The following is a 12,460-nucleotide window of genomic DNA, read 5'->3' on the forward strand; positions in this document are numbered from 1 at the left end:
TCTGAAGCCAAACAGGGGCCAGGGAAAGAGAAAGAGAGAAAGAAAACTGGGGGTTCACTCACCCTCTTGGAACCTAGCACCACTAACCAGACAAGAAGATTCCCCTCCTTCAGAGATTTAGCTCCTTTGGACTCACACTGCCAACACTGATGCCCCTACCACAGGACTGCTTGTGGACTGGGGTCTGAGAAGAAGAGAAGGGGATTTCTATAATTTTTGTGAGTGTTAGGAGTTCCTTTTCCCATTAAGCCAGAACTACAGGGCTTCTCCTAGAGCCCTCTGTCTGCACCCTGGTGCCACTGCTGTGTTTTGGGCGGCCTTGTGATCAGGCCGTGAAATACCAGAGGAAGAAAATGGTAAACTTCTCACCTGTCTGTTAGTACTTTGAATTTAAGTCTTCTTTCCCAAGCCATTTGTTATTTGCCTTCCAGAATGATAAAATAGATCTTACCTAGAAACTCAAATGCTGCATGTCTGTTTTTTAAATCTTGTTTTCTAATAATTCATTTTAAATTTATTTTACAGGAGCACTGGTTCTAAAATTTATTGGAAGTAAAGCATAATGACTGTTCTGGTTGATGTAATGCGGGCTTTGGGGTTTGGGGGAGTGGAGGATATAGTGGGGACTGGGTCTTTCTACTAGTGATCGTCAACAAGCATATAGAAAACAGGATTTTAAAGTTAGACTTTACAAATCAAAATGATGCTACCAGTTTCTTCGTGTAGTGGACACAGCATGACATTCACTTCAAGTCTTGAGTCATACGGTACCATTTGAACATTACAAAGCGGTCCTTTCCTTTCCTTTTTCTGAAATTGCCTGTGGTAAAATTTTCCCAGAGAGATTATAATTGAGCTGGGCTTTGAATGAGTTATCTGAACAGGAAGGATGTTGCTCATTTTTTAAAAATATTTTTTCTCAAAAAATTAATAAATAAAAAATAAAAGTCTTTTTCCTCTGTATTCTTCAGATTAGATAATTTCTGTTGATTCATCTTCAAGTTTCTTTCTTCTGTCGTATCAATTCTGCTATTGAGCCCTTCCAAATATTGTGGTTTTTTACTCCTAAAATTTTTAATTTTTTTAAAATGGTTTCTATTTCTCTGCTGAAAACAACTACCTTCCCATTCATTTCAAGAATTCAACCTCATGGACCATGGTTATAACTGCAGATTTAAAGTCTTTATCTGGTTATTCTAACACCTGGGTAATCTCAGGATTGTGATCTATTGATCACCTTTTAACTTGAAAATCAGTCATATTTGCTTGCTTTTTAAAACCTTTTTTATGTTTTTATCTTATTTTTGAGAGAGAAAGAGAGAGAGAAAGCGAGCGAGCAAGTGGGGGAGGGGCAGGAAGAGAGGGAGACACAGAATCTGAAGCAGGCTCCAAGCTCTGAGCTGTCAGCACAGAGCCTGACGTGGGCTCGAACTCACAGACCATGAGATCATGACCTGAGCTGAAGTCAGATGCTTAACCGACTGAGACACCCAGGTGCCCCTGCTTGCTTTTTAAAAGTATGTTGCAGAGGCGCCTGGGTCTTTTAGTCAGTTGAGCATCCAGCTTCAGCTCAGGTCATGATCCCATGGTTTGTGGGTTTTAGCCCCACATCAGGCTCTTTGCCAACAGCTCAGAGCCTAGAGCCTGCTTCAGATTCTGTCTCTCTGTCTCTGTCTCTCTGTGTCTCTCTCTCTCTGCCCCTTCCCCACTTGTGCTCTGTCTCTGTCTCTCAAAAATGAATAAATGTTAAAATAATTATAAATAAATAAATAAATAAATAAATAAATAAATGTATGTATGTATGTATGTATGTATGTATGTTGTATTCTGGATTGTATCTGTATATACTGAATATTATGTTTTAAGACCGTGGATCCTGTTTAAATTCTCTGGAAAAGGTTGACTTTTTTTATGTGTTAACATTTTGATTAGTCTTAGGCTGCAAATTCTGTCTCACTTCTTATAGACACTGGTTCCCATATATCAGTTCAATTTTATTTTATTATTTAAAAATTATTTTAATGTTTATTTATTTTTGAGAGAGAGAGAGACAGAGTGTGAGCAAGGGAGGTGCAGAGAGAGGGAGACACAGAATCCTAAGCAGGCTCCAGGCTCCCAGCTGTCAGCACAGAGCCCGACATGGGGCTCAAACTCACAAGCCATGAGATCATAACCTGAGCTGAAGTCAGACACTTAACTAAGCCACCCAGGCACCCCATTAGTTCAATTTTAAAAGCTTATTCCCAATAACATAGAACAGGAAGTACTTCAGAATGATTATACAAAGTATATGTATATTCTCTAATTTTTGATAGTGCAATTCTCAGTAGAGAATCCCAGGCTACCCTGTATCTGTGATTTTCACTGTCTGTGTTGACTTTTTAAATCAATTATTAATGTTTTATATTTTTTAGCAACAGAAATCTCCAGGAAATCCAACAAATAAAATCAAATCAAAAAAATTGGATCCTCTCAAAGGCCAGAAAGTTATTGCAAGATGTGATGAAAATGGCTTTTATTTTCCAGGTAGATAATCTATTTTGTAAGATTCTTTTGTTAACTAATATGATATCAGGGACCTGAGGTTCTTAAACTGTGCTTTCCCTAGAATATTACATTTCATAAGCTGTACTAAGATATTCTACTTCTAAAATGAAATGATGATGGGTTTCTACTTATATTTGTAGGGGGGGAAATAGCCAGAAAATATATTTCATCTTTCATTTGTTTGGTAAAAAATTTTACTATACATGTATTATGTTCTATGTATGTAATATTCCTAAAGTGTTGGTCTCGCATAGTGAGCAAGCAGACGAAAATTCTTGTGTTCATGGAGTTTACATTCTACTGAGAGACACAGACAAGCAAGCAAATAAATGCAATGTGTAGTGTGTCAGATATAGTACTGTAGAGAAAAATCAAGCTACAAAGGGAATTGAGAGTGCAAGGTAAAGGCTGCAATTTCAAATATGGTGGTCAATGAAGAGCTTCTGGGGAAAGTGATGTATGAGTAACACTTAAAGAAGGAGAGGCAAGTCATTAAATTATCTCGGGGGAGGGAGTTCTGAGCAGAAGGAATAGCACTGCAAAGTCCTGAGGCTGGAGTGCATATTGGTGGAAGAGGCCAGTGTGGCTGAACCTGAGAGCTTTTCCCAAGAATTTCCTGGGACATGTGATCCTGAAGGAATCAGCCAGGTGACATTCAAGTGAGAGCTTTGTAGACAGTGAAAATAATATGTATCTAGAGGTGGAGAAAAACATTTTATATCTGGCAAAATAAAGCAGAGTATGGCTGGAACCTAGAATGCAAAGAAAGATAGGAAATAATAAAGGTCTTCAGAGAAGTAAGTATGAGGCCATTCATAAAAGGTTATGTTAAGAAGTTTGGATTTTACTGGAGAGCCACATTTAAAGCAAGGAAAAACATAGTCACGCTTGAAGTTCACAAAAGCTCTCTCCCATTGTTGTGTAAAGAGTGGATATGGAGTGGGTTGGTTTGGGCCATGTGGTAGATAGTGGTACCTACATGAGATGTTGGTAAGGACTGGAAGACAATGATGTGTCTGGAACATGATGAATTGTAGGTACACTACTTATGTGTTGATGTCTCAAAAATATCTGTCTCCAGACAGATTTCCTTCTTGAGACTCTAGGCTCCTATCTCCAAATGCTTCCAATGCTGAAGTTGTCAGAAAAGCAATTAGAGATAAGGACCTAGAGTCTCAAGAGGAAATCTGTCTGGAGATAGAGATTTTTGAGACATCAACACATAAGTGTCATTGATATCATGTAAGGGCCTATAAGGGAAAAGAGAGCTTAGGGAAAAAAACCCTAGGAAGATCCATGGGGCAAGAAGATGATACCACAGAAACATAGCCAGTCTTGCATAGGCATTATCTGTCAATCACCAGTGAAAAGAATCATCCTTTATTAATGAAATTTAATTAAATCTTTTTAATGGGAAGAATACTTTAGCAGGAGTTTTAGTTTTTGGTAGGCATGTGTGGAGAACTGACAGCTAGGATATTTTATTTGAAATTTGCTGAATGTGCTTTGGAGTTGACTGGATGAGAGTAATTAAATACAGATCTGAGCATTTGAGATGAGCATATAAGCCAAGGCATGAAACTCTTGTTTGCAAGAGCAGGGTCTGAAAACCTGTTTCCTTGGGACCCAGATTTGCGAGGTGAGGATTACGCAGAGCTCCCCTTACTTGGTTTTCTGAATTGGAGCCCTAGAGAGGGGTCAGAGACTAATTTTGCAGTTGAATGGAAATGCAGGAAAGGACTAAATTCCAAATGGCTGCATTAGGGCTTGGTATCAATTTGCTGGCCAGGGTTCTGGAGAAAAGTAGAATGCCTCAAACTTTCACTTGGCACCATCCCTGTGTGACAAGAAATGCCAGAGACCTACTGCTGCCAAGGTGGGGAAGTAGAGGAAACAGGTATAACCAGGGCCACATGCAATACCTGAGATCATGTCAGCAATGATTATTGCCCTGTTTTGTTTTGTTTTGTTTTGTTTTGTTTTGTTTTGTTTTAAATGTGCAATTAGAGGCAGAGAGCACAGCCCCCCTAACAGTTGCATGGGATCTGGCTATTCCAGAATTTTTCATTTGCAGCTGTGTTTAAACTCAAGACAGTTTGGAGGAAATACATTACTCGTATAATCAGTCATTTCTATTAGTGGCTCGTTAGTAAACACTGACTCAGACAATTAAATGCTAATGCATGTGTTACTGGATGTACTTAGTTTTCGTTCCCTCTCCCCTCAATGAATCTTTAATCAGGAATTTCAACCCTACCATCATAGACTTAATCCCTACCATCATAGACTTAAAAAAATAATTTCAGACTTAAAGGAAAGTTGCAAGAATAGAGAACTTTTGTATACTCTTTACCCAGATTTGCCAATTTTTAATTTTGTCATGTTTATTTTACCACATTTATTATTTTATTTTATTCCCTTTCTTTCTCTCTACTTATCTCAACACATACACATTATTTTTCTGAACTATTTGAGATTAGGCAACATTGTTGTGCCCCATTACCCCTTAATGCATCAGTCTGTATTTCTCAAGAACAAGGGTACTCTCTTAACATAATCATAATAAAGTTACAAGATTCAGGAAATTTAACATTATTATACTACTTTTTATCTGTATATTTTAATTTTGTTAACTGTCCCAATTCTGGCTTTATATTTTTTGTCTCTAGAATAGGTCCAGTACAGAATCATGTATTCCATTTAATTAACGTGTCTCCTTAGTCTTCTTTAATCTGGAATTATTTTCCAGCCTTTCCTATCATTTTTCATGATACTGATGTTGAGTAAGGTCAATTACTTTATAGAATGTTCCACAGATAGCTTAGACTCAGAGTGTGTATTTCTGGACAGATTGCTAGGGCATCCCATCCAGAGGCACATGATGTCCGTCTACCCTCATTAATGACACTAATTGAGATCACCTGGTCACCGTGCATTACTATTTCTCCCTTGGAAAAAAGGCCAAATAGAGGTTTGTGGAGCACAAGCATGATATTCATCGGTGACTCCTTTTCTGAGAACTTCTATTCAAAGCCTGCTAAACATTTCTAATGGAAAATATCTGGCTTTAAAATGTACCTCAGTAGTAGGTGGCTTTGGAGTGACTGGATCAGAGTGTCTGTTGTTTCAGACCAGGAGCTGGAGCAGAGCTGGCCTGGAGGAGAGCTGGCCTGGTTGTGGCTGCCGTCCTTGGCAATCAGGGCAGGGATTTCTGTGTGGCTGACTCTCTCCCAGGGTCAGCGTGGATTATCTAGTTAAGGAATGACTGCATTGTTCAGAATGGAAGTGACAAGCTGATAGCCTGGCTCATCAGCATGATGAAAGGCAAGGAGGAAGATACATTTCAATACCTTATTTTAAGTCCCTATTTGCAGGAACTGGGTCATCCTTCCTGTCCTTCAAGAAGCATTTACTTCAGGAAATTCACGATGATGAAAAATCTTGAGTTGCAAAAATTTTCTGCACTGTGCCAGAGAAGCAAGTTATAATGGAAGAAAAAAGCAGGTGGCAGAGGTGGGAGGGGGGACCTGAATACCTTCTTGGGTATAATGATTTAGGGTCAGAAAATTCCAAGTTTTTATTTATTTGAAGTCTGCCTTTCTCCTCTAGTAGTCATGTGACTGGAATCACTGAAGTTCTCTGAGCCTCAGTTTATCTTTATCTTTCTGAATGAGATTTAAAACAATTAGAATCCCTATAAGGTTGTTATGTAGATTAAATATGGTCATGTGCAGGGGTTCCTGGGTGGCTCAGTTGATTAAGCGTCCGACTTCAGCTCATGATCTCATGGTTCATGAGTTTGAGCCCCACATCGGGCTCTGTGCTGACGGCTCAGAGCCTGAAGCCTGCTTCGGATTCTGTGTCTCCCTCTCTCTCTGCTCCTCCCCCACTCTCTCTCTCCCTCCCCCTCTCTCTCAAAAATAAATAAACATTTAAAAAAAATTTTACATATGGTAATGTACAGTATTTTCTGAATTGGGAAGTGTCAAGTGCGTGTAAGGAGTTTTTCTGTCATCCCATGTGAAAGCTTCTCTTAGGAGATAGAAACGACTCCTGTCTTCTCCTGGGCATCAATGGAGCTGCTTGCAATTATAAAACTTTAACAGCCATTTAGAAACCTTAGCAGAAATTCATAAGGGCAAGAATTAGCACAGGGGACAAGAAAGAAACCTGAGGCTGAAGGAAGGAGAGAATATGATGAATAGGTATTCAAGATGACTTTCAGGGGAGTGGGGCAGGTAGAGGGGCTGCTTTTGGTGAAGCAAAGCTAAAGCCTTTTTTTCAGGAGATGGAATTTAAGCTGGGCTGTGAATATGAGAAAGTTCTTACAGCCAAAGGTAAAAAGATCCAGTCTCCAGCCAGAGCAATTCCTGTTTGGAGTAAAGATTGAGAACTACTCCTGCGTCTTTCACCCCATGAACTGACCTACCTACTTGGAGTATTTCTGCAGTCTTCTGACCGCTGAGAATGGGCCACATTTTTGCCAAGGGCCTCAACAGGGGCACATTCCCTTTTCTCCAGCCTAAGTACAGGAGAGCCCTCTGGCTGAGGTGGGGGTGCGGGTGCGGCTTGTATCCAAGGAAGATGACTGGGATTGCCAAGATGGGGTGAGCCTAAGGAAATAGGCATCATTTGTCTTTATATTTTAAATCTGATTCCTTTCAGGGGTTGTGAAGAAGTGTGTGAGCCCCACCCATGCACTGGTGGGCTTCAGGTATGGAGACACCAAGGTTGTGCCCACCTCATTCATCATGCCTGTCGGGGGTGCCATGCCCTGTCCACTGCTCCAGGTACCTGCTACAGCGGTCTTCTCTGGGGGCACTTTCCACCATCCCCACAGTTGTGGATAATAGGATGGTGAGGCCACTGCTGGGCCTTTGCTAAACATCTGGTTGGGCTCCTCTTGGGAGCTTGTGTTTGAGCAGGAAAAGCAGTGGCCCCTGTTCCTCTGGCCTCTTGCCTGGTGACTTTCTTGCTCCATTTTCATCTGCTAACCCCCTATTGGGTAGTCTCATGACTGCACAGACTGGATTGCATTAGCACCTGTGGCCCTTGTCACTTTACAGAAGATGGTCGTGGAAGGGAGTTGCTATAACTGCTAACTCCCTTAAAACTTTATTTTATTATTGTTTTTAGTTTATTTATTTTGAGAGAGAAAGTGCACATGCAAGTGGTGAAGGGGCAGAGAGAGATGGAGAGAATCCCAAGCAGGCTCTGCCTCAGTGCAGAGCCCAATGCGGGGCTCGAACTCATGAACTTCAAGATCACAACCTGAGCCGAAATCAAGAGTCAGACACTTAACTGACTGAGCCACCCAGGTGCCCCAACAACTGCCCTTGAAACTTTTAACTGCAAAAAATTATATTAAAACAGATTTAATAACAAGGGCAGAAATAGCACTTTCCTTGACATTGTAGTCAGTTAATGCCAGACCTTGATGCCATAATGCAGTTACACCTGAACATGCACTCCACAGGTGAGCTGGGCTGATGGGCTCTCCTCTGCATATGAATTCATAAAAGCTGTGCAGCCTCTGTCCCATCTTCCTGCCACTACCTGCATCTCAGTGCCCAGGCCAGAGAGTAGACCGACAGCCTCCCAGACTTCCACCACTGCCATTCCTTGGACGGGGAGCTGGGAGGAAAAGCGCTGTGAGCACTCCCAGGATTCCATGTTGGTTGTCTGCTGCCACCTCCCCGAGCTGACCCAGAGCACCTGTCGGTGCACTCTGTCCCAGACAGATGGTCCTGTCCATCTGACAAGTGCCCAGCAGCCTCTGCATGCCCCTTCACAAGATCTCCCTTCTTCCAGAAGCTGTCTCTTTGTAACTTTTGCCCATGGATTCCAGGCATGTGCTTGGGGGCAACATTAAACAAACCTCCTTTCCTTTTGGTGACGGCCCTTCAGATCAATGAGGACACTGTTTGTATCCCTCCTTGTCTTTATGTGAAATAGGTTACTTTAACCAGTCTTTGTAGGATATGGTTTCCAGACCTCTGGCCATCTTGCATCTTGCTGGCCATCCCCAGGATCCTTGTCAGGTGAAGAAGTCCTGCTAAAATGGGGCTCCCCCAAACTGATCACAGAATTCTGGGTGTGGCCCAGTGAGCCTGGAGAAGTTTGAAACCATTGATTCTTTCTTAGTAGAGAAAAAAATATGTGTTTGAATTGTAGCATCAGTACTTGCTCACCATCTTGGGGTATTTTAAAATATTTGCTATGGCATAATGTTCTCATCTACAGGTTGGAGATTATGTCTTTGCCAAAATTGTGATACCCAACGGATTTGACTTCTATGTCCCTGCCATTGTCATAGCACTTCCAAATCAGGATATGGCCGAAGATAAATTCTACACAGTTTTGAAGTGTAACAACCGGAGAGTAAGTAGGCTTTCAGGGAGGAAAGGGCTTTCTCACTAGGCAGAAGGTAGCTTCTTTTACCCCTACTCTCCTGGGCAATGCCTCTCTTTCCTGGCTCTGCCAGACGTACTGAAGGAATGATTTCCTTGGCTGTACATGTTCCCTTTGCACATCCAGTCTTCAACACAAAATCTACCCTTAGTAAGGTCACCATGGCTCCTATCTCCTTCATCAAATGGCCTTTTTGGCTGTCATTCCGCATTTGACAGCTGGGGAGGCTCATGCCGGTTTTTTACTGTCCTCCCCGGGTTCCTACAGCACCTTTCTCTCTCTCTTCCTTGCCTGCTGCTACTAGCCTGTTCTGGCCTTACATTCCCCTCCCTGTCCTCCTTATGAATTTCCCTAAATGCTTTAGAAAGCCCTTCATTAGTTTACAGATCTGATGATGTCACTTGTCTGCCTGATGTCCCCCCACCACCTTCCCGCAACGCACACATGCTTCTCATCAACCTCAAGAAAAAGCCCAGCCTGATCCCATCATGGCCCCAGCCCCGTGGAAGACTCACTGCTTCCTGAACACTGTTGGCTTCTCTAAGCCCCTAATCTTTCCCTCTTCCTGGACCACCCTCCCTATCTTCTTTCCACAGAAACTCCTGTCACCAGAAAGACTCTGCCTAACTTCCTGCTGAGGCCCTCAGGGGTCCCTCTTCCCACACTGGCTTCCTTACCAACCTCCCAGTTCCTTAAAGGCAGGAAGGCAGGGACTGTGACCTATTCATCTTTGTACCCCAGCACAGCACCTGATGAAGGTTCTCAAAATTGCTTTTTTAAATTCTTAAATGAATAACGTTGCTAATGGAAATAACATTGTCTTGATGGACCATTTAATATGCCTGGAAATTAGACCAGCAAGCAAAAAGGAAGAAGCAAAATACTAGTGGCTAACTTTATTAAGCACCTACTATGTGCCACATATACTAATCCAGGTACTTTGTATGTAATGAACAATTGAATGCTCAAAACACTGTGAGCAGGTACATTTACTATCCCCGTTTTGAGATAAAGAAACTGAAGCAGAGAGATTAAGTCACATACAGGGTAAGTGGGACAATGGGCATTTGAACCCAGGCATTCTGGCTCCACAGCCTACATTCTGAATAAATCTCTTTGCCCAACTGTCTAGTATACAGAATACAAATAACCAGTCAATTCTTGACTATAATATGAGGTGTATTCATCAGAGGAGGAGTCATGGTAAATAAATTTTAAAATTAAGGGCAAGAAGTGAAGACCAGGAGAGCCAGAGGCCCTAGAAGCACTGTATCCAATCTGACAGAACAAGAAAGAGAAAGGGGCACCTTCTCATCAACCCAGGGGGGAAAAAAAAACTTTGAGAAAATAGACTTTCCGAGAGCTATTTAGATGACAATAAACAGACATCTGGCAGGGCAGCAGGCTGGAAGCTTTTTCTTTTTAATGTTTAATATTTATTTTTTGAGAGAAACAGCAACAGAGAGACAGAACATGAGCAGGGGAGGGGCAGAGAGAGAGGGAGACAGAATACGAAGCAGGCTCCAGGCTCCGAGCTGTCAGCACAGAACCCGATGTGGGGCTCGAACTCACAGACCGTGAGATCATGACCTTAGCCAAAGTTGGACCCTTAGCCAATTGAGCCACCCAGGCACCCTATCGCAGGAAGCTTTTCTGATATGCAGCACCAGCTCTGGGGATGTCTCCTAGGCAAGAGAGGGGAAAGCAAATCAAGGGACATTTGAAGAGATGTCCCTGAGCATGCCCTAGGGTGTGAGGAGAGTTGATCCCTGAGAAAGAGCTTCAAAGTCCAGGAGGGACCTTGGAATTTACCCACAGGACAGTAAGGCCCTAGAGACTAAAGCAGCATGGTCAGGGGGATAGACATTGAAGACCATTCTGATAGAGATTCATGGGGCTGATGGCGGCACATTAAGCCCGGGGTGGTGGTTATAGTTTCTGAGTCCAGGAAAGAGGTGGCCAAGGCTGAAGTAAAGGTAGAAAGGAAGGTGGTTCTGTTGAGGGATGTGTGGGCATGCATGGGCATGTGCGTGGGCAGTCATGTGCATCTTGTGTGGATGGCCTTGGCATGTGATCCAGGATATGGAGACATGAGAAATGAGAAATGAGAGCACTCAGCGATGACTTTCATTCAGCATGTGATTATCAAGCTAGGTTTTGCAATTTGACTGCCCTCTTAAATGTCACTCTGAATAGGAGAGTGGCTAGCAGCTCTTATAATGGGTTGAGCTAAACAAAATTACATCTAAATTGTGGACATTTCTGACTTAATTTGTGTGAACCCTTTTGGTATTATTACAGGAATTTTGCCCTCGGAGTGCACTTATTAAGATCAGCCAAAACAAGTATGCTCTCTCTTGCTCTCATATAAAATCACCCCCAATTCAGGAGGATCCAAAAGTGTAAGTAGACCCAACTTTTTTTTTTTTTTTTCTTTTTTTTTTCTTTATTTATTTATTTTTTTTAATATATGAAATTTGCTGTCAAATTGGTTTCCATACAACACCCAGTGCTCATCCCAAAAGGTGCCCTCCTCAATACCCATCACCCACCCTGCCCTCCCTCCCACCCCCCATCAACCCTCAGTTTGTTCTCAGTTTTTAACAGTCTCTTATGCTTTGGCTCTCTCCCACTCTAACCTCTTTTTTTTTTTTTTTCCCTTCCCCTCCCCCATGGGTTTCTGTTACGTTTCTCAGGATCCACATAAGAGTGAAACCATATGGTATCTGTCTTTCTCTGTATGGCTTATTTCACTTAGCATCACACTCTCCAGTTCCATCCACGTTGCTACAAAAGGCCATATTTCATTTTTTCTCATTGCCACGTAATATTCCATTGTGTATATAAACCACAATTTCTTTATCCATTCATCAGTTGATGGACATTTAGGCTCTTTCCATAATTTGGCTATTGTTGAGAGTGCTGCTATAAACATTGGGGTACAAGTGCCCCTATGCATCAGTACTCCTGTATCCCTTGGATAAATTCCTAGCAGTGCTATTGCTGGGTCATAGGGTAGGTCTATTTTTAATTTTCTGAGGAACCTCCACACTGCTTTCCAGAGCGGCTGCACCAATTTGCATTCCCACCAACAGTGCAAGAGGGTTCCCGTTTCTCCACATCCTCTCCAGCATCTATAGTCTCCTGATTTCTTCATTTTGGCCACTCTGACTGGCGTGAGGTGGTATCTGAGTGTGGTTTTGATTTGTATTTCCCTGATGAGGAGCGACGTTGAACATCTTTTCATGTGCCTGTTGGCCATCCGGATGTCTTCTTTAGAGAAGTGTCTATTCATGTTTTCTGCCCATTTCTTCACTGGGTTATTTGTTTTTCGGGTGTGGAGTTTGATGAGCTCTTTATAGATTTTGGATACTAGCCCTTTGTCCGATGTGTCATTTGCAAATATCTTTTCCCATTCCGTTGGTTGCCTTTTAGTTTTGTTGGTTGTTTCCTTTGCTGTGCAGAAGCTTTTTATCTTCATAAGGTCCCAGTAATTCACTTT

At 42.1% G+C, this 12,460-nt stretch overlaps 1 protein-coding gene across 9 annotated transcripts in view; it reads left to right on the forward strand.

Moving 5' to 3' along the window:
• VWA3B (von Willebrand factor A domain containing 3B) overlaps nucleotides 1–12,460 on the forward strand; it is a 217,789-nt gene that overhangs the window by 188,207 nt on the left and 17,122 nt on the right. For 5 of the 9 annotated variants that reach the window (XR_009248708.1, XR_009248709.1, XR_009248711.1 and 2 more), the window contains 4 exons: nucleotides 2,415–2,526; nucleotides 7,213–7,337; nucleotides 8,791–8,928; nucleotides 11,260–11,360. Coding sequence is in view for 2 of the 9 variants with exons in the window: in XM_058684344.1 (XP_058540327.1) it covers nucleotides 2,415–2,526; nucleotides 7,213–7,337; nucleotides 8,791–8,928; nucleotides 11,260–11,360 (476 nt within the window). In the remaining 7 variants the exon portion in view is untranslated. Of the gene's footprint in view, nucleotides 1–2,414; nucleotides 2,527–7,212; nucleotides 7,338–8,790; nucleotides 8,929–9,554; nucleotides 9,717–11,259; nucleotides 11,362–12,460 lie in introns of those variants that run through there. The other 4 variants (XR_009248710.1, XR_009248713.1, XR_009248712.1 and 1 more) reach the window with 4 other exon arrangements.

Source organism: Neofelis nebulosa, chromosome 9 (assembly GCF_028018385.1).
Source record: "Neofelis nebulosa isolate mNeoNeb1 chromosome 9, mNeoNeb1.pri, whole genome shotgun sequence".
NCBI lineage: Eukaryota > Metazoa > Chordata > Mammalia > Carnivora > Felidae > Neofelis > Neofelis nebulosa.